The sequence below is a fragment of the Dreissena polymorpha genome, chromosome 2 (assembly GCF_020536995.1).
Source record: "Dreissena polymorpha isolate Duluth1 chromosome 2, UMN_Dpol_1.0, whole genome shotgun sequence".
Lineage (NCBI taxonomy): Eukaryota > Metazoa > Mollusca > Bivalvia > Myida > Dreissenidae > Dreissena > Dreissena polymorpha.
Genome location: NC_068356.1, coordinates 150,704,208 through 150,727,090, shown reverse-complemented (window position 1 = coordinate 150,727,090; position 22,883 = coordinate 150,704,208). Strand labels below are relative to the sequence as shown.

The 22,883-nt window shown below is 37.0% G+C and overlaps 1 protein-coding gene and 1 long non-coding RNA gene across 6 annotated transcripts in view; both read right to left on the bottom strand.

The window, feature by feature from the left end:
- Window positions 1-2,672: 2,672 nt before the first annotated feature.
- Window positions 2,673-5,919, bottom strand: LOC127870473 (uncharacterized). 3 transcript variants are annotated; one of them, XR_008044840.1, is made up of 4 exons: window positions 5,760-5,919; window positions 5,586-5,701; window positions 4,884-4,941; window positions 4,676-4,709 (listed from the first exon to the last, which is right to left on the bottom strand). It is a non-coding gene; the product is annotated as an uncharacterized LOC127870473 (long non-coding RNA). The 3 variants fall into 3 exon arrangements; XR_008044839.1 differs by having other exon boundaries at window positions 4,694-4,767; XR_008044838.1 differs by lacking the exon at window positions 4,676-4,709 and adding an exon at window positions 2,673-2,874 and having other exon boundaries at window positions 5,644-5,919.
- Window positions 5,920-8,866: 2,947 nt separating this feature from the next.
- Window positions 8,867-22,883, bottom strand: part of LOC127869426 (centrosomal protein of 78 kDa-like) — a 99,119-nt gene continuing 85,102 nt past the window's right edge. For all 3 annotated transcript variants that reach the window (XM_052412004.1, XM_052412003.1, XM_052412005.1), the window contains exons 9-15: window positions 18,384-18,448; window positions 17,498-17,608; window positions 14,949-15,091; window positions 13,918-14,155; window positions 12,722-12,799; window positions 11,621-11,769; window positions 8,867-11,327 (exon numbers count right to left, since the gene is read on the bottom strand). In XM_052412004.1, the coding sequence (XP_052267964.1) occupies window positions 10,436-11,327; window positions 11,621-11,769; window positions 12,722-12,799; window positions 13,918-14,155; window positions 14,949-15,091; window positions 17,498-17,608; window positions 18,384-18,448 (1,676 nt within the window). In that variant the 3' untranslated portion in view covers window positions 8,867-10,435. The remainder of the gene's footprint in view (window positions 11,328-11,620; window positions 11,770-12,721; window positions 12,800-13,917; window positions 14,156-14,948; window positions 15,092-17,497; window positions 17,609-18,383; window positions 18,449-22,883) is intronic.

The window sequence follows — 22,883 nt, the reverse complement described above, 5'->3', positions numbered from 1 at the left end:
AAATTGTCAAAATATGCATATAATTGTTATTTTAGAGCATGGTAAATGTTCAGTATTACTGTTTCCTCACAAATATCATAACTAAAACGAAAATTTGCGAATCTAACACAACTTTTTTCAATTTTGTCAATTTACCCAAAAGTGAAAAGGCCCCTGTAATTGTTTCGCGTTGCAACGCTTTATAATTTTTGGGTTTTTAAATCGTCAAAAGATTAATATAATGGCTATTTTAGAGCATTGTAAATGTTCAGTATTACTGTTTCCTTGCAAATATCATAACTAAAACGAAAATTTGCGAATCTGAAACAACTTTTTTCTATTTGTCAATTTACCCAAACGTGAAAAGGCCCCTTTAATCATTTTTGTTGTTTGTTTGTGCGCAAAGGGAAGTGCTGGTTTTAACCTTGAAGGACCATTTTGTAATATACCAGGAATACCGTCACTTAGTTTTATCCAGTCAGTGAGTTTCCATTTAAAATCTTTGTGCATAGTCAGTTTGAAGCTAAAATTGATAATTAATGCACTTAATTAATGTTATATTACATTGCATGACAGCATTGTTTAATGTTGTTTATAGAAAACCAGGACATGACAGATGAACAGCTGTTGAGCATAACACGCATTGGAAACTGAGAGAGGTATGGTTTTTAACATATGTGTGTTTGACTTGCTGTTGCTGAAATGATATTTTAAATAACACTTATAGCTGTGACTGAAAATATGTGCATGAGAAATCAATTATGTGCCCAGTACGCATATCTTTTAAGTCAAGAAGTAGAAAATGTGATATCTGAACATCTTGTGTGTGTTTCTGACCTTTTTGCCTACCAATATCAGAATTAAATAAACATTAAAAAAATAATATTTATCGTAAGGTTATAATATGCTGTAGAGAGTCTTAATAATAATTTGGATATTTATATGGATATAAATATATATTGTAAGTGCCTAGTTCTGGCTACCATAAGTTTAAATGTCGCTTTTTATGATTTTTGACTGGCGCGACATTGTCTGTCAATACTATATAAACTGTACGCTGAAGTTTCTTTAGCTAGTAAGTGCCATGTTTCAGATAAGGCAATATACATGTACTTAAAAATTTTTATGTGTTAAGTAATAAAAGCACAGATGTGATTCTTTAAACGTGCATTGTAGTTGATTAATTTTAGCCTTATATTGTTTTGTAATTTATTGACTTAATTATGTTTTGTTTAAAAGTAGCAACATGATCTAAAGTAAGTATTTGTGGTTAGTCAGGGCCAAAACACCAACTTTGGGGAAAGGGCCTCAGCCTTTTTTTCGGGGAAAAAAGACACAATTTTCTGGCTTTGGGGAAGGAAAAATACTGAGTTTTTTTTTGGCCCTTTTAGTATATGGGTGACTGTGTGGTACATATATGGTTGACTGTAGCTTTTATCCATTAGCTAGTATCTTATCCTCCCCATATACATTTGTTGCTTCTTGTAACATCTCTTTACATTCTCATTCTCATTGACTTATATTGGTTTAAAATTTAAATTGGCATCAAAAGATAACGAGGAACATAAATCACTAATTTTTTCTTTGGTTTTAAATTTGAATTGCTCAATATAGTTTATTAAAAGTCTTATTTGTTTTTTGTAGTCTCTTTCCTGTGTTAAATATTTCACTGCAGTGCTTTACTTTACACTCATCTTTTAATTCTGCTTAATCATGTACATAGTGTTGTGTCTCCTTTTTGTTCTTCTTAAAATCAACATTATCTGTTGTGTGAATTTCAATGTGGTTACTAGAATTTGACAAAAAAAGCTATTATATTAACACTTTGCATGGTCACTATTGCTTTTTTATCTGAAAGGATATGTGGTCTCTAACTAGAATTGCGCTTTATTGTAAACTTTATTTTAAAAATTAAATTGTTACTGCTTAACAACTATTATAAACACTTTTGGTGCTGAGTGTAAAAATAACATTGTTGAAACTAGGATTAATCCATGATTATGGTATGTGGTTCAACAAATTATAAAAAATGTTAACACAGCTAGTTTTTCTTTTCTAAAGAAGGAAAATAATCAACGGTAGTTCTAAGCAGTAGCTCATGATTTTCACACCCTTATGCGGTTGACCTTGTAGTGTAATTGCTACAAATTGGTACTACTAACCTTTAATTATTACAGCAATTAGCATTTTCCTATTTGTTATGTCTAAAATAAAACGCGTGTTTTGTACAGCGGTTTAAAGTTTATGTTTAATGTGTTATGTCAATGAAATGCTAAATTTATACACATGATGTACAAACAATTTGAACCTAGAAGTATTTCTTAGTAACTGTACAGCTGAATTACCGAGCCTGATTTGAATTTGTCTGAATCTGTTCAGTTATAACGTTCAAGTCGACAGTTATGTACCGGTATTCGGTATAATCATTTGTAGGCATTTCTACTGGCAGATTAGACGCTGTTGCTTTACAGTCTGTAATGCCCCTGCAGGTGCCACCGTCACAGACTGACAGTCAAAATACAGAAAAAGGTATTAAAGTGCTTTCATAATTTGTAAGGTCATAGTACTATTGCAGACAACAATGATAATAATACTGTATACGTCAAAAGCCCCCTGGATTAAAAGAATAAATAGACAACAAACTCTTTTCAACTTTATGCTCATAAGCAAACATGAAACATTTGGTTGTGATTAATTTCCAGGAACAGCAAACTTGTGAGTTTGCTGTATTATGTACCATATAATAGTACATGTATTTAATTATTATAAAGATTGACTTCATAAACAGTATTTTAACAGTAAAAATGTTTTCACTGATTATTGTAGGTGCCCCTACTGGCAGTGTTGACACGAGTGATTGTCAGTCAACACATCTGCAGGCTCCACAGTCACAGACTAAAAGTTCAAGTATAGAACAAGGTATTTTAGTGCTTTAAATTTATTGGAGCTGTTTGAATATTGTTCATCGACACATACTTGATCATTTATAACCTGTTTATACCACTGCTGACAACTTTAACTGCATTGGATTAATTAAGGGATATAACTCTTTAAATTATTCCTGTGTGTTTGTTCATCATTAATAGTTGTGTACTCTACAGTAGAACTGTCCTTCATTATGCCCGCCTTCGAAGAAGAGGGGGTATATTGCTTTGCACATGTTGGTCAGTCTGTCCATCCGTCCGCTGGTCCGTCCACCAGATGGTTTCCGGATGATAACTCAAGAACGCTTAGGCCTAGGATCATGAAACTTTATAGGTACATTGATCATGACTGGCAGATGGCCTCTATTGGTTTTCAGGTCACTAGGTCAAAGATCAAGGTCACAGTGACTCAATAGTAAAATAGTTTGCGGATGATAACTCAAGAATGCTTACGCCTAGGATCATGAAACTTCATAGGTACATTGATCATGACTGGCAAATGACCCCTATTGATTTTCAGGTCACTAGGTCAAAGGTCAAGGTCACAGTATCTGGAAATAGTAAAATGGTTTTCCGGATGACAACTGAAGAATGCTTACGCCTAGGATCATGAAACTTCATAGGTACATTGATCATGACTGGCAGATGATCCCTATTGATTTTCAGGTCACTAGGTCAAAGGTCAAGGTCACAGTGACTCAATAGTAAAATAGTTTGCGGATGATAACTCAAGAATGCTTACGCCTAGGATCATGAAACTTCATAGGTACATTGATCATGACTGGCAAATGACCCCTATTGATTTTCAGGTCACTAGGTCAAAGGTCAAGGTCACAGTATCTGGAAATAGTAAAATGGTTTTCCGGATGACAACTGAAGAATGCTTACGCCTAGGATCATGAAATTTCATAGGTACATTGATCATGACTGGCAGATGATCCCTATTGATTTTCAGGTCACTATGTCAAAGGTCAAGGTCACAGTGACTCGAAATAGTAAAATGGTTTCCGGATGACAACTGAAGAATGCTTACGCCTAGGATCATGAAGCTTCATAGGTACATTGATCATGACTGGCAGATGACCCCTATTGATTTTCAGGTCACTAGGTCAAAGGTCAAGGTCACAGTGACTCGAAACAGTAAAATGGTTTCCGGATGATAACTCAAGAATGCTTAGACCTAGGATCATGAAACATCATAGGTACATTGATCATGACTTGCAGATGACCTCTATTGATTTTTAGGTCACTAGGTCAAATGTCAAGGTCACAGTGACTCGAAATAGTAAAATGGTTTCCGGATAATAACTCAAGAATGCTTACGCCTAGGATCATGAAACTTTATAGGTACATTGATAATGACTGGCAGATGACCCGTATTGATTTTCAGGTCACTAGGTCAAAGGTCAAGGTTACAGTGACTCGAAATAGTAAAATGGTTTCCGGATAACTTAAGAATTCTTACGTCGAGGATCATGAAACTTCATTTAACATCGTTTTGTCAGAAGAAATCTAAAACAACACTAAGCACCTCCAGTTTGCACCCATTGTTTCAATATTCAATAATATTGGTAAAATGGAAAATATTGAAAGATATTGAAATGAAATAAAGATCAATATTTGTTTACCAGTCTGAATAATTATGTTCCCTTATTCTTAAAAAAATCAGGTTAAGGTTTGTGTGTTTGTTAAATTCAGGTTTAAGTTTGCATTCATACTTCTCTCTGTAACTACTGCAGAATGCCCACCTAATCAGCATGGATTCTTTCCTTGTCATGAAGTGTGCTCTCATGTTTTCTTGCCCACCTAATCAGCATGGATTCTCTCCTTGTCATGAAGTGTGCTCTCATGTTTTCTTGCCCACCTAATCAACATGGATTCTTTCCTTGTCATGAAGTGTGCTCACATGTTTTCTTGCCCACCTAATCAGCACGGATTCTCTCCTTGTCATGAAGTGTGCTCGCATGTTTTCTTGCCCACCTAATCAGCATGGATTCTCTCCTTGTCATGAAGTGTGCTCGCATGTTTTCTTGCCCACCTAATCAGCATGGATTCTTTCCTTGTCATGAAGTGTGCTCTAATGTTTTCTTGCCCACCTAATCAGCACGGATTCTTTCCTTGTCATGAAGTGTGCTCTCATGTTTTCTTGCCCACCTAATCAGCATGGATTCTTTCCTTGTCTTGCCCACCTAATCAGCATGGATTCTCTCCTTGTCATGAAGTGTGCCCACCTAATCAACATGGATTCTTTCCTTGTCATGAAGTGTGCTCTCATGTTTTCTTGCCCACCTAATCAGCATGGATTCTTTCCTTGTCATGAAGTGTGCTCACATGTTTTCTTGCCCACCTAATCAGCATGGATTCTCTCCTTGTCTTGCCCACCTAATCAGCATGGATTCTCTCCTTGTCATGAAGTGTGCCCACCTAATCAACATGGATTCTCTCCTTGTCTTGAAGTGTGCTCGCATGTTTTCTTGCCCACCTAATCAACATGGATTTTCTCCTTGTCATGAAGTGTGCCCACCTAATCAGCATGGATTCTCTCCTTGTCTTGAAGTGTGCTCGCATGTTTTCTTGCCCACCTAATCAGCATGGATTCTCTCCTTGTCATGAAGTGTGCCCACCTAATCAACATGGATTCTTTCCTTGTCATGAAGTGTGCTCGCATGTTTTCTTGCCCACCTAATCAACATGGATTCTCTCCTTGTCATGAAGTGTGCTCTCATGTTTTCTTGCCCACCTAATCAGCATGGATTCTCTCCTTGTCATGAAGTGTGCTCGCATGTTTTCTTGCCCACCTAATCAGCATGGATTCTCTCCTTGTCATGAAGTGTGCTCACATGTTTTCTTGCCCACCTAATCAGCATGGATTCTCTCCTTGTCATGAAGTGTGCTCGCATGTTTTCTTGCCCACCTAATCAGCATGGATTCTCTCCTTGTCATGAAGTGTGCTCGCATGTTTTCTTGCCCACCTAATCAGCATGGATTCTCTCCTTGTCTTGCCCACCTAATCAGCATGGATTCTCTCCTTGTCATGAAGTGTGCCCACCTAAAAAGCATGGATTCTCTCCTTGTCATGAAGTGTGCTATTGAAAAGGTGAAGAAAATACTGCCCAATTTTAAGTTTTAAATTTCATCTTCAATGAATATATTAGTACAAAATGAGGATAGACATGTTGATTATTTCACCGCAATATATTACAATATGTAAAATTATTGTTAAACAACGAATTCGCTGAATTGATATTCCTGTCAAATAAATTTTATTTTACAGATGGGTGCAAATCCCTTGATATACCGTATAATCATACAAATCAGTGTAGGGTTATGGTTCTTAAGCATGGCACTCCTAATTAATATGAATACAGCCATGAAATTTCATGTTGAAATCGAGAAGTGTATCTGAGATAAAGCTCTAATAAGTTACAATAAATATAACAAGATGCGTTTGTGAAACACAATGTCCCCCTATATGACGTTTGACCTTGTGGGATGACCTTGACCCTTCACCACTCAAAATGTGCAGCTCCATGAGATACACATGCATGTCAAATATAAAATTGCTAGCTTCAATATTGCAGAAGTTACATTACATTAGCAATTTTGACCCATATATTTGACCTAGAAGGATGACCTTGACCTTTCACCACTCAAAATGTGCAGCTCCATGAGATACATATTCATGCCAAATATCAAGTTGCTATCTTCAATATTGCAAAAGTATTCATAAAATAAGCGATTTGGGCCAAATATATTTGACCTCTGACCTTGAAGGATGACCTTGACCTTTCACCACTCAAAATGTGCAGCTCCATAAGTTACACATGCATGCCAAATATCAAGTTGCTATCTTCAATATCGCAAAAGTATTCATAAAATAAGCGATTTGGGCCACATATATTTGACCTCTGACCTTGAAGAATGACCTTGACCTTTCACCACTCAAAATGTGCAGCTCCATGAGATACACATGCATGCCAAATATCAAGTTGCTATCTTCAATATTGCAAAAGTATTCATAAAATGAGCGATTTTGGCCACATATATTTGACCTCTGACCTTGACCTTTCACCACTCAAAATGTGCAACTCCATGAGATACACATGCATGCCAAATATCAAGTTGCTATATTCAATATAGCAAAAGTTCTTGCAAAATGTTAAAGTTGGCGCAAACAGACCAACCAACCAACAGACCAACCAACCAACCAACCACAGACAGGGCAAAAACAATATGTCCCCCACTACTATAGTGGGGGGCATAAAAAACAAAGGGCAATAACTATTATTTAAGAAAGTGTAGGGTTAAGGTTCTTGTACATGGCACTCTACCTCACTCATATCTATACACCAATGAAGTTCCATGTTGAAATCTTATAAAGTGTCTGCTATATAGCTTTAAAAAGTTGTGTGACAGACGGACGGACAATGTCAATTCTATATCACTCCGCCTTTGGTGAGGGATAAAAAGCATAGTACAAAAAGCCATACATTGATAAATGATTAATAGGATAATACAGCGCATGGAATCATATCATATGGAACCATGCATGCAAGTTTGAAGGCCGAAGTTTGAAAAGTGAAAAGGAATTCTTGGTTAGACACGTTTGTGCCTATAGACATACAGATAAACGTCCATAGTGAATCCAGTACACTCCACTTATTTTGCAAGAAGGGTATGATAAATAGAACATAAGATGTAGATCTGCTTTCTACTTTATTTGTTTTGGTAACTAGTTGTATAAAGTAAAATCTGTACACACGAACAAAGAGGCTAATAAATATACACAAACCGAATATGACTAAAACACTTTCTATGAATGTTGGCAAATAAAATCTATTAACTTGATGCTATCAGAACGTCAACCCCCACGCAGAGACTTGACAAGAACCAGCATAGATGGATCAAATCCCTGCCTTCAATCATAACCAACCACATGTCATGATAGCCTAACCACGCGGTACAATAATTTTATCTTTGTTAATTATCCTTTTTTTACTTTAGATAATTTAATTTTTTGTTATTTACCTTAACTTGTGCATTATTTCAAAACATATAAGAAAATGATGCTATTTTTTATAATATAATGCTTAAAAAAATCCTACCAAATCTGGTTGAATTTCCTTGTGATTGCAGAGACTGTATGTGAGAGCAAGGATCGACAACTCTGCGTGGAGAGTGTCAGAACGTTTACACAAATAACTTCTATGGACAGTTTAAGCTGCTACGTCACGGCCGATGAAAAAAAACATTAACAAAATTGTTTCAAATTTATGAAAACAACACACTACATTGTATTTTATAGAACTTCTTGAACTAATAACATTATTACAGTTTTGAAACTTTGTGTTAAAGAATAATAGAAATACATGTGAAAATTAAATACTAACACAAGAAGCATCTACATGACACATAAAATACACATTAACAAGGATTAGATACAACATATGTAATTATCACAGTAAGTTAGTACAATAGCTACCAATTAAAAGAGGGACATATGTTGTTAAATTTCCTGTTAATTGTGTTAACATTTAACAAGAGCACCGCCTTGTGGGTGCAGACCGCTCATCTATTTACTTGTTAAAGGTGAAGGGACTCTCATTCATTTTCAATCACAAAGGAGGGAGGGGTAGAGTGAAAAGGGGTGTATAGTTTGGGGGGGTGGACATTTATTAAATTATTTTCCAAAAATGCGAAAAAAAAAAAATCGGGGGGGGGGGGGGGGGGGGAGTGGGGCATTCTTGGGTGCGATGGTTGGACGGTATTTCAAACATAAAATAATAAAAATAAATAGTTGTGTTTTTAACCGTTTCCAAAAAAAATTCGGGGGGGGGGGGGGGGGGGGGGGGGTTGGGGCGTATAGTGTGAGGGTCTGGTGGTCATTTGTGAGATGATCTTAAAAAAAAAAAAAAAAAAAAAAATAGGGGGGGGGATTCGGGGGGGGGGGGGGGAGTGGTGAGCACGGGGGATGGTTTGGGTGGAGTCTATTGTGGTATGTCAGGTAAGAGTAGTTTTGTCAAAGTATCAATCAAATCTAATCATAAATAAAGAAGTTATGGCAATTTTAGCAAAATTTAATAATTTGACCTTGAGAATCAAGGTCATTCAAAGGTCAAGGTAAAATTCAACTTGCCAGGTACAGTAACCTCATGATAGCATGAAAGTATTTAAAATTTGAAAGCAATAGCCTTGATACTTAAGAAGTAAAGTGGATTGAAACACAAAATTTAACCATATATTCAAAGTTACTAAGTCAAAAAAGGGCCATAATTCCGTAAAAATGACATCCAGAGTTATGCAACTTGTCCTTTTACTGTACCCTTATGATAGTTTGCGAGTGTTCCAAGTATGGAAGCAATATCTATGATACTTTAGGGGTAAAGTGGACCAAAACACAAAACTTAACCAAATTTTCAATTTTCTAAGTATAAAGGGCCCATAATTCCGTCCAAATGCCAGTCAGAGTTACATAACTTTGCCTTCACAGTCCCCTTATGATATTTAATAAGTGTTGCAAGTATGAAAGCAATAGCTTTGATACTGTAGGAATAAAGTGGACCTAAACACAAAACTTAACCAAATTTTCAATTTTCTAAGTATAAAAAGGGCACATAATTCTGTCAAAATGCACGCCAGAGTTATCTAACTTTGCCTGCCCAGTCCCCTCATGATAGTTAGTAAGTGTACCAAGTTTGAATGCAATAGCATTGATACTTTCTGAAAAAAGTGGACCTAAACGCAAAACTTAACCAAAATTTTCAATTTTCTAAGTATAAAAAGGGCACATAATTCAGTCAAAATGCACGCCAGAGTTATCTAACTTTGCCTGCCCAGTCCCCTCATGATAGTAAGTAAATGTACCAAGTTTGAATGCAATAGCATTGATACTTTCTGAGAAAAGTGGACCTAAACGCAAAACTTAACCAGACGCCAAACGCCGACGCCAAGGTGATGACAATAGCTCTTTTTTTTTTTCAAAAAATAGATGAGCTAAAAATAAGCTAAGAAAAGCTTAAAGCTCTAAATAAGCATAGATCAAATGTTAAAGCATGTAAAACTGAGAAAAAAAACAGATCAAGATTTCACCAGTTCACAAAGCACGGTTGTGAAGTTTCAATTAATACTTGTTTCATAATTATTTATTTGAAGGCAATACAACTGGTAATTGTTAAGGCAACATACTTGATGATTTTAAAGGCAACATAATTGATGATTTTAAAGGCAAAATAATTGATGATTTAAAAGGTGACATAATTGATAATATTAAAGGCCATTAAAATTACCAAATAAAAATCGCCAAGACATAAAAACTGCCCTCTGGGATAAAACAATAAAAAATACTAGTTTCTTAGTACAATCAATGAAGTCCTCATTTTCAGAAAAAAAATCATTTGTTTAATAAATAAACTCAACTGATTTCTATCACAAGTAATTGAGTTAAAATTATGACACAAAACTAATTCCTAGAATCCAGACTTATTGATCAATTAAAACATTTTAGTACAGACATTTAAGTTCCTTGCACACAATCAAAAGTCATCGTTATCACTCTCCTGCTGTATGGGAGAGGGAGATTCTGGGTAATCGTCTAAATCGTCCCCTAAGTGTACTAGCTCCCCCCTCTCACTCAAATATGACTGCTCAAAACTATCCATCCCATAACTGTACTCACTCTGACGCCCCGGCTTATCAGGGGAGACAGCTCTGCTGTCATAAGCCTCATTTACATCATCCTCAATTTCATCGTCGTCGTCATTGTGACGTCCCGGCGACACATCTGGGGTCTGGCCTTCGACTGGGCCGTCAAATGGGGACAATGTCATGATTATCTCCCCTCCTGGTCCCTTCAGCTTCTCCAGTCGTTCTGACCTCACCTCCCTCTCTCCCTCGCCATAGTCGCCTCCCTTTCTATGCACGGCCCCGTACCTTGGAATCCTGGACTTCCCCCCCTTCTCAGGCGGAGTTCCTTTACTGGGCACAAACTTTTCCACTTGGTCCTGCGTATCATCGGCCGTGTACGTCTCATCCATCGTTTGAGTTGTCTCCCCTGTGATGTTTATCGTCAGATCCTGCTCCCCGATGTTCTTGAAAGCGTTACTCGTCTCTTGAAGAATACGCTCGTAAAGCTCGTCCCGTTTTCTCTGAGCCTCGTCGTGTTCGTTCAGGGAATCATCAATATATCCTGTCTTCATTGTTGGATCATCTGCATGAGATTTCAGGTACGGTTTCGGTCGGACATTCCCAGTCGTCGTCCTGTCACCGTTTGTAAAGGAGCCGTTAACATGGCCGTTGGAGCTGATGTCCCCAGAGTAGACTCCCTTTGAGAATGATTTCTGGAAGCGTGGCATGTGGTCTCGAGTGGTGTTGTTGAAGGGCGAGTCCTCAGAGTCCAGGCCTGCCATGGTTATCAGCTTACCCAGGCTGAAACATGCACAAAGGAATGTAAGTAATAGCCATTCATATGAGCCTCGCTCTGGGAAAACAGGGCTTAACGCATTAGCGTTTAATATCATCTGCTTTTACCCAGACTGGAACATGCACAGAGGAGTTGTTGGTAATAGCAACACGTTAATTCATATGAGTCGTGCTGATGGAAAATGGGGCTTTATGCAGATAAAGAAAGTACGGACAATCCCAATAATGCACACATTGTTTTTTTTTTTACCATTGTGTCTGCCACATCTTTGAAAACTTTTGTGCCCCAATTAACATACCCAGCATCTCTGAGTAGATCCAGGAACTCATGGAACTGTTTGAAGCTTGCCTCTATGCTCTCCAGCACACTGTCATCGTCAAGGATGCTGCCCTTGTTACGTTTCAGTCTACTGGTCTCCTCTCTAAGCTTCTTGTTGTCCAATGTCAGCTGTCAATAACAGATCATCTTTATATTCCTGCTCCAAATCATCACCACCAACATCACTACCACTATCATCATTGTTATCATCATCATCACCATCATCATCATTGTTGTCATCACCATCACAATAATCATCATCAACAACATAATGATCATCATCATCACCTCTAGCACCAAAACAGTTTTATATTATCTCAACAGTCATAATTATAGTCATCTGTAACATTTCATTAAAATCATCAGCATCTGAAGATCAACACCATCACATCATCATTGTAATCATTAGTGTCATTACAAACCATTGGTATCATAACCATTAGCCTATTATAAACAACAATCATACCTCTTTCACTCTAGACAACAATCATACCTCTGTCACTCTAGACAACAATATTACCTCTTTCACTCTATACACCAACAATACCTCTTTCACTCTAGACAACAATCATACCTTTTTCACTCTAGACAACAATCATACCTTTTTCACTCTATACAACAATCATACCTCCTTCATTCTAGACAACAATCATACCTCTCACTCTAGACAACAATTTTACCTCTTTCACTCTAGACAACAACAATACCTCTTTCATCTTGACACCAATCATACCTCTTTCACTGTAGACAACAATCATACCTTTTCACTCTAGACAACAATCATACCTCCTTCATTCTAGACAACAATCATACCTCTCACTCTAGACAACAATTTTACCTCTTTCACTCTAGATAACAACAATACCTCTTTCATCTTGACACCAATCATACCTCTTTCACTCTAGACAACAATCATACCTTTTCACTCTAGACAACAATCATACCTCCTTCATTCTAGACAACAATCATACCTCTCACTCTAGACAACAATTTTACCTCTTTCACTCTAGATAACAACAATACCTCTTTCATCTTGACACCAATCATACCTCTTTCACTCTAGACAACAATCCTACTATACCTCTATAACATTTTGTTCAGCTTTATGTCTGGCCAGCCTTTCCTCTTGAATCTGTCTTCGTAGCTGCACCATCTCAACCTGTAAATACACAGGCTTTCATCTCAACCTGTATACACAGGCTTTCATCTCAACCTGTAAATACACAGGCTTTCATCTCAACCTGTAAATACACAGGCTTTCATCTCAACCTGTAAATACACAGGCTTTCATCTCAACCTGTAAATACACAGGCTTTCATCTCAACCTGTATACAGGCATACCTTAAATAAATAGGCTTTGTTTTACACAAGGCTTCATTGTAACAACTTATATGTCTATGAATACATTTGAAACTGCGGAATGTGGTTTAAGTCAGATACTTTTACATAATGAACAAGAAACCGTCGGAGACGGGTGATGCTCCCCAAAGTTTTTTTTTGTCACAATATTGCAATATATATTCAGATAAAAGGAAACGTCAAGTAGTTGGGGGGACAAGAATTGCACTATATGTACAGTTAATGGAAAATTTCAGAGGGCCATAACTCTGTGAAAAATCATCCGACCAGAACCCGCTGATAATATGCACATCTCCTCTTGGTAGTGAAGCTTTCCATAAAGTTTAATTGAATTCCGGTCATTAATTGTTGAGAAATAGCCCAGACAAAAATTGTGCATGGACGGATGGACACACAGACACACGCACGGGCAGACGAAGCGGCGACTATATGCTCCCCCCCCCCAAAAAAAAATGTTGGGGGAGCATTAAAATCACTTACCTGTTACCTTTGTCCCCAAATCTCTAAGCAATAAATATCGAGATAGAAATGAGTGTTAACATAAGAACCATTCAAAATGTCCAACAACAATAAACTCCAGTTAGCTATTCATGATTCCAATCACTTCAGTCGCTAAAACATGTAATACTCATCAAATGCCCAATATTTAATATTTAAATAATTATAAACTAAAAACTTAGAAAATAATTCAAATTTTCTTAAAAAAATAAATATGGGTGCGACAGTAATGTTACATTGGCGTTTTCATCCATTTTGCATCAAACTGTCATCCAGTTTGATCCAGTCTTACTTACCCTCGCTTCTTTCTCTGCAGTGGGCAGTGCGCTTATGTCCAGTTTGATCCGGTCTTACTTACCCTCGCTCCTTTCACTGCATGGGCCAGTGCGCTTTCGCCCAGTTTGATCAGGTCTTACTTACCCTCGCTCCTTTCTCAGTTATTCCAGTCACTGCAGTGGTCAGTGCGCTGTCGTCCAGTTTGATCCGGTCAAACTTTTCCTGCATGGAGTCTTCTGTGTCTTCTGTTTCCTCCTCCTCCTCATTGTCCTGATCTCGTGTCTGATTGGTTGAGGAGTAGTTGAACGAGTTGCCCGGGGAGATGGTCTCACTGCGCTCCATCAAGCTCGTGTGTCCAGGAATGTGCTCTGGAGGGTAGCCCCTATTAGGGATTGCATAAAATACCATAAATGCTAAGTGTTGTCCCTGATTAGCCTGTGCACACTTCACAAGCTAAAGTGGGATTTCACTTCCGCAGATGCATTAAGCACAGTGATCACCATTGGTTTAATAATGGTGTAAGAATGAGTTTTGTTCTTGGAAAATGGGCTCAATGCATGTGAGTAATGTGTAGGCCAATATATAGATTAGCCTGTGCAGTCCGCACAGACATCACTTAAATGGAATGTTTCACTTTAAGAGACTCTTGGGACAACACTATATCCAGTTATCTCAAAAAAAGGCTCAACCATCTTTGAAACAAAATACTTTTTATAATATTAATATTTTTAACATAAGCATTACAATTGCAAGTCAACCAACAATGTTTTAAACTAGCCGCACAGAATATATCAGGACTGATGTTTTGGTACTCTTGACGTTTGATGAAGATTTTTCAGACAGAAACTTCCCTACCATTTGAAAATGGCTATGTGCAAACAGCATAAAACCAGAACAGCCTGCAAGTTACTCGCAGTCTGTTCAGGTTTTATGCTGTTTGCTGCTCAACAGTATCTATGGGTTGGAAATGAAGACTTTAAAAAACACTTTAATATAGTAAGAAAAGTCTTTAATGAAATTTTTAATTAAATTTTACCTTCTAAATGACTACAAATGCATAAACATATCTAAGTGGTCAGGGTTAAGAAAGGGCTACACCTGTTTGGACTACAGCTTCTCACATGTAATCATTCTCAACTGACCGATTTAAATCTTTTGATTTTCTTGATGCCCACCTGTATCTGTTGGCCCTGGCAGCAGTTCTCCATGGTAACCCTGGCCCCGACTTGACCGTCTCAGATCCAATTGGTCGCATTTTTCTGGACACGCCCACATTCTCTGCTGACCTGGTTCTGCGTCTGGCTGCTCCGGGAGTGATCTGTAACCAATAGAAACAAGGCTGTAACCAATAGCAATTGTGCTGTTACCAATAGCAACTGATCTATAACCAATAACGACATATCTGTAACCAATAACAACATATATGTAACCAATAGCAACATGGTTGTAACCAATAGCAACAGGGCACAGGTATGCAATGTGTCTAGCTTCAATTGTTTCAACGAATTACTGCTCGTGCTTATACAATGCCATGCTGTGAAGGATTAAATTCATAGAGATATGTTTCACTTTAATCTGTTTGATAAAACCTTTTTTTTTACCAGAATACATTATTTTATGTAAGTTTTTGTAAGTAATATAGTCATGACTAAAGTAAAGGTGGAATGATTGATCCTATTAGGTGTAAATCCCGATTTTTGGGACAATTTTTATGTAATGTCCCGATTTGGACCTGAAAAATTCTGGCATGAATGGATTATATTACCAAAGAGGAACTCTTATTTATGTAATTTGAACAAGAGTTTTCCCCCTAAGTCTTTGTAACAATATAATATGATCAGATACAATCATACAGAATTAGAATTGATAAAAATGGATTGCGCTGATTGTTGACATTTCTTTTACAGTTGTTTATCATGATTGACCTAAAGGTTTAGTAAGACCTAATATGATCTGATAGGTTCAACATGATTAGTAAACAATCAGACCACCATTTTAATTATTGCATCAATTTTGAAAGAGCAAAGTCAGCTTAATGATTAATTAAATTTGATCAAAACTCAATACCGTGAAGGTGAAAACATATATAACCTTGATTATGAACACACACATAATGTATATATGTATTTATATATATATATACATTGAGTGTGAACACAAGTATATATACCTTGATTATGAACATAAGTATATACCTGGATTTTTAACACATGTACATTTTGTGAACACATGTATATACCTTGATTGTGAGCAAATGTATATATACTTGATTGTGAACACGTGTATATATACCTTGATTGTGAACACATGTATATATACCTTGATTGTGAACACATGTATATATCAGGGCTCGACATTAACTTTTGAAGCCACTTGTCTTGTCGGACAAGTAGACCAAAATTTCACTTGTCCTGACCAAAAAGCAACTTGTGCTGACCATTATATCTTATTCTGCTCAGTACTTTGCAAAATAATGAAATCATACAAAATGCTCAAATCATAAAGACTTTAATTTTACATACATGTTAACATAATTGTAGGCAATTTCAATACAAAAAGAACTGACTAGAATAACAGGAAAACTCGAGTTTTTGATTTTAAAACATTATACAGAGCCATAATAAAACCATTCTATACGTAGAGATGACGTCACTACGTTAATTGTCTGTAAGATCGGTGTGTATCGGTGTTGTAAAATGCATATTCTGTACAAGGGAGCCTATTCTTGTTATCTTGGCAAAGAGAAATGTGAAGGGTTGCTTCCCTTGTGAAGTATCACATGGAACTATTGGAATATCTCTCGCTTTGTCGTTCAAACGAAAACAAAATATAAATGAAAAAGTTTTGTGGTCACTCCACAGAAATAACGGATTTAAAAGCATTTTTTCTAAGTAATTCAATTATAACAACCACTTGTCCCGTCGGACTAGCAAATTCTGTATTTACTTGTCCGGACTAACAATTTAGTTGTCCTGGACAGTCTGACTACCCGTAATGTCGAGCCCTGTATATATACCTTGATTGTGAACCCATGTATATATACCTTGATTGTGAACACATATTTATACCTTGATTGTAAACACATGTTTATACCTTGATTGTGAACACATGTATATATAGATATTTATACCTTGATTGTGAACACATGCATATATACTTTGATTGTGAACACATGTATATATAGATATTTATACCTTGATTGTGAACACATGTATATATACCTTGATTGTGAACACATGTTTATACCTTGATTGTGAAAACATGTATATATAGATATTTATACCTTGATTGTGAACACATGTATATATTTATATATATATTTATACCTTGATTGTGAACACATGTATATATACATAATGTATACCTTGATTGTAAACACATGTATATCACTCAATTGGTGCAAAAAGGTACCTTGTACCATTGAATTTTATTGACACATGGTACCATTTTGCACCAACAGGGCGATATATGCCTTGATTGTGAACACATGTTTATACCTTTATTGTGAACATATGTTTATACCTTGATTGTGCACACATATTTATACATTGATTGTGAACACATGTTATACCTTGATTGTGAACACATGTATATATTTTGATTGTGAACACATATTTATACCTTGATTGTGAGCACATATTTACACCTTGATTGTGAACACATATTTATACCTTGATTTTGAACACATATTTATACCTTGATTGTGAACACATATTTATTATACCTTGATTGTAGTTTTGCGACCAAAGCTGCTGTTGAGAGTTTTTGTGCGTCGTTTCTTTGCTGACAGCTGTTTGTTTTTATCTGCTGGGTCTTCTGCTTTGATCCATTTATACTGAAAAATAAACATAAGACAGCAATTTTAGTAGAATAAGCATCAGATACAAAAACAGAAATGCTTCTTTCATTCCCACAAAAAGATGACCACACACACTAAGTGTCACCTCAACAACATACTTTTTTGCCGACTAATGGTCTGACATGCATTCGGCAATAACAGTTACATCTATATGAGCAGGTATCTAGAAAGACCAAGCTGAATGTATGTGCGTCAAGTATTGTCCCCGATTAGCCGTGTAGACTGCCTAGACTTCAATTTTTCCGCCTTATGAAGTTTTGTGTTTTAAGGAAGTCTCTTTATAAGGAACATCCAGCCCAGGCAAAAAGGGTTGTATCAGATTAGCCTGTGCGTAATTAACAGGTGAATCTAGGACGATATTCAATGAACATGCATAAGTTTGGTTTTGCCATAGGCTGGCTCATGTAGTTATAACTGTTTCTTAATCTTGTTTTCACCTTTAGACTATACTGACTAAAACACATTTGTGTTCATTCACACACCCAACTTGAGTTAACAGAATGTGTTTCACATAAGTCTGAATAAAACAAGCAAATTGGTTGAATTGATATCCACCGCCATAACTAATAAGTTTGTGACAGACTGACAGACGGACGGACAGACAGACATACAGACAGACAAGGCCAAAACTATATCTCTACGCCTTTAACAATTTTTATGACAATTATTGACCATGTTTAAGTAACTTAAAAGACCAAGAAAAGGAACTGAAAACAGGCTATTCTATTAACAGTATGAACTATCATCCTACCTCTGTGTCCTGTCCGTTACAGTTGATCATCAGTTGCTCCATGATGGCGTGTACCAGGTCCCTATCTGTGAACACATTGTTAGAAAATACTTCATCTTTAATGTGTGATAGTTTGTTTATTATAGTCTGTTTAGTATATTTGGAATTGACACCATGTTATACAGTATTTTAGCCATATCACAGCCAGGGCTTTATTTTCCTTCTTAAGAAAGGCCCTTACAAAGGCCCCTTCCCCAAAGAGAAAGGCCCCTTCCTAAAAGTAAATTTCTTTAAAATGATGCAATTTCCCCTAATGGTCAAGCTTTCTTTGGGATTTTTTCCCTTTTCTCAATTTTTTTGATAATGTTTTCCCCAAAATGGAAGGCAAGGCCTTTTCCACAAATTAAGAAAAAAGCCCTGACAGCAGTTATTTTACCATTTAAACTTTTGTTGGGTTGGCGGATTTAATAGCATTACTAAGAGCACACACTAAGTGCCAGTCACTGATACTGCCCTACTTATACCAGAAATAGGGATAGAATGGCTGTAACAATCAAATAATTTTATGACCAATTAAATCCCCTAACATCTTATGTGGCTTTGCCTGTAAATGGAACCAGCAATCCCCAGATCTGTAGTCCTGCGCTCTTACAAGTGTCAATCATGTTGTTATACCCCCTTTACCATTGGTAATGGGGGCTATATAGGAGTCACTTTGTCGGTCTGTCGGTCGGTCGGTCTGTCCTGAAATTTCATCCGATCTTCACCAAACTTGGTCACAAGTTGTATCTTGATGATGTATAGGTCAAGTTTGAATAAGGGTCATGCCGGGTCAAAAACTAGGTCACGGGGTCACTTAGTGTGTTTAAAACCGAAAGTTTGTCCAGACCATAACTATGTCATTAATCTTTAGATTTTAAAGTAACTTGGTACATTTGTTCACCATCATGGGCCGGTGTGTCGCGTGAAAAAAGTACGTCGATATCTCAAAGGTCAAGGTCACACTTGGAGTTCAAGGGTCAAACGCTTGTCCGGGCCATAACTTTTTAATTTATTGTGAGATTTTAAAATCATTTGGCAAATTTGTTCACCAATATGGGACGGTGTGTCGCACGAAAGAATTACGTCAATATCTCAAAGGTCAAGGTCACGCTTTGAGTTCAAAGATTAAAAATGGCCATAAATGAGCTTGTCTGAGCAATAACTATGTCGTTCATTGTGAGATTTTAAAATCATTTGACACATTTGTTCACCATCATTAGACGGTGTGTCGCGCGAAAGAATTACGCCAATATCTCCAACGTCATGGTCACAATTTGAGTTCGAAGGTCAAAAATGGCCATAAATGAGCTTGTCCGGGCCATTACTATGTCATTCATTGTGAGATTTTAAAATCATTTGGCATATTTGTTAACCATCATTTGACGGTGTGTCGCTCGAAAGAATTACGTCGATAACTCCAAGGTTAGGGTCACACTTTGAGTTCAAAGGTCAAAAATGGCCATAAATGAGCTTGTCCGGGCCATATTATAACTATGTTGTTCATTGTGAGATTTTAAAATCATTTGGCACATTTGTTCACCATTATTGGACGGCGTGTCACAAGAAAGAATAACGTCGATATCTGCAACTTCAAGGTAACACTGTGATTTCAAAGGTCAACAAGAGCACCGCCTTGCGGGTGCAGACCGCTCATCTATTTTCTTTTTAAAGGTGAAGGGACTCTCAATTTCAATCACAAAGGAGGGAGGGGTGGAGTGAAGAGGGGTGTATATTGTGGGTGTGTGGTAATTTATTACATTATCTTCCAAAAATGCGGAAAAAAAATGCCAAAAAAAAATAATAAATTCGGGGAGGGGGGGGGGGGGGGGGAGGGGATTCTTGGGTGCAATGGTTGGACGGTATTTCAAAAATAAAATAATAAAAACAAGCGCTGTTTGTAAAACATGCATGCCCCCCATATGGGCTGTCCGTTGTAGTGGCAGCCATTGTGTGAATACGATTTTTGTCACTGTGACCTTGACCTTTGACCTAGTGACCTGAAAATCAATAGGGGTCATGAGGGTCACGATCAATGTACCTATGAAGTGTCATGATCGTAGGCAAAAGCATTCTTGAGTTATCATCCGAAAATCAATTTACTATTTCGGGTCACCGTGACCTTGACCTTCGACCTTGTGACCTCAAAATCAATAGGGGTCATCTGCAAGTCATGATCAATCTACCTATGAAGTTTCATGATCCTAGGCGTATGCGTTCTTGAGTTATCATCGGAAAACCATTTTACTATTTCGGGTCACCGTGACCTTGACCTTTGACCTAGTGACCTCAAAATCTATAAGGGTCATCTGCAAGTCATGATCAATCTACCTATGAAGTTTCATGATCCTAGGCGTATGTGTCCTTGAGATATCATTCAAAAACCATTTTACTATTTCAGGTCACCGTGACCTTTGACCTAGTGACCTCAAAATCAATAGGGGTCATCTGCGAGTCATGATCAATGTACCTATGAAGTTTCATGATCCTAGGCCCAAGCGTTCTTGAGTTATCGTCTGACAACCACCTGGTGGACGGACCGACAGACCGACCGACATGAGCAAAGCAATATATCCCCTCTTCTTCGAAGGGGGGCATAATAAATATTTGTGTTTTAAAACCGTTTCAAAAAAAAAATTGGGTTGGAGATGGGGTGGGTGGGGGGGTATAGTGTGAGGGTCATTTGTGAGATGATCTTAAAAAAAAGTTAAAAAAAGGGCCATAATTCTGTAAAAATGACAACCAGAGTTATGCAACTTGTCCTTTTACTGTCCCCTTATGATAGTTTGCGAGTGTTGCAAGTATGAAAGCAACAGCTTTGATACTGTAGGAATAAAGTGGACATTAACACAAAACTTAACCAAATTTTCAATTTTCTAAGTATAAAAAGGGCACATAATTCTGTCAAAATGCCAGTCAGAGTTACATAACTTTGCCTGCACAGTCCCCTTATGATAGTTAGTAAGTGTTGCAAGTATGAAAGCAATAGCTTTGATACTTAAGGAATAAAATGGACCTAAACACAAAACTTAACCAAAATTTTCAATTTCTAAGTATAAAAAGGGCACATAATTCTGTCAAAATGCACGCCAGAGTTATCTAACTTTGCCTGCCCAGTCCCCTAATGATAGGTAGTAAGTGTACCAAGTTTGAATGCAATAGCATTGATACGTTCTGAGAAAAGTGGACCTATACGCAAAACTTAACCGGACGCCGACGCCCACGCCAAGGTGATGACAATAGCTCTTTTTTTTTTTCAAAAAATAGATGAGCTAAAAATGGCCATAAATGATCTTGTCCGGGCCATAACTATATCATTTATTGTGAGATTTTAAAAATACCTGGTACATTTGTTCACAATCATTGGACGATGTGTCATGCAAAAGAATTATGTCGATAACTCCAAGGTCTAGGTCACTGTACTTGGAGTTCAAAAGTAAAAAAAGGCCATAAATTTGGACAGCATGTTATGCGAAAGAATTCAAGAGTTCAAAGGTCGAAATGGCCATAAATGAAAATGGCATTATAATTCTTAAAAATCGCCATAAATTTGATTCTCTTGTTTTGTGAAGACAGCATGCAAAATAGTCTGTGTCAATGCGGCACGTGGGGGTATACGTCACGTCTGTGACAAAGCTCTAGCTTTTTTTAAAGTTATGTCTTATATAAATAAACATGGTCATATACAAAAAAGCATATCAAATCATAACAGAGAAAGACATTTGCCCAATCCTGCAAACAAAAAATATTGTGACTTGGTTTGCTCACATTTTTCAGTTTAAATGAGGTTAAACTTCAAATGAACTAAATATACAAGTCTTATTTGGTTCTAAGGATGTTTAATGTTCAAGGGACATGTTCATAGATATTAGCTTTTTTAAAAGCAATGAAATACACTGCAACGCCGATATATCGCGGACCGTTATATCACGCTGTCCAATATATCGCGCTTTGGCTATGGCTCCCAAAAATCCGACGAGCATGATCACTAAATGACATGTTTAAATCTGAGAATTCGCTAACTTAAGCAAAAAACCGGTTCTAGCTAGTATCAACACCCCATATTTCGCGGCTTACTATGGCACGCAGTGAAGCGTGAAAAACAGTCGATTAGTGACAATGTTGTTTACACAAGGCTGGGGTTGTTTTTAACACTTAGGAAATATCCAATTAGTGTCATTGCAAAGGTAATAATGGCAGTTTACTGGTATATAGATCTTTAAATTTCGGTACTGGTCATGAATTTCTTTGTCCTGATAAAAATGGGGGGGGAAAATTGGCGTGGATGTATTTATTTGTAAATAAAAAAATTCGTAGCCGGTACAACATTGCGATAATTTAATTTCCGTTAAAAGTTTCGTTGTAAATTTCAACAAAAGTACCGCGGTATCTCGCAAATTATGTGGCATTGACATTTCCTATTAATAAAATATAATTCAAACACACGGTATCGTTACCGTTACACTAAGGGTAAATTCGAAT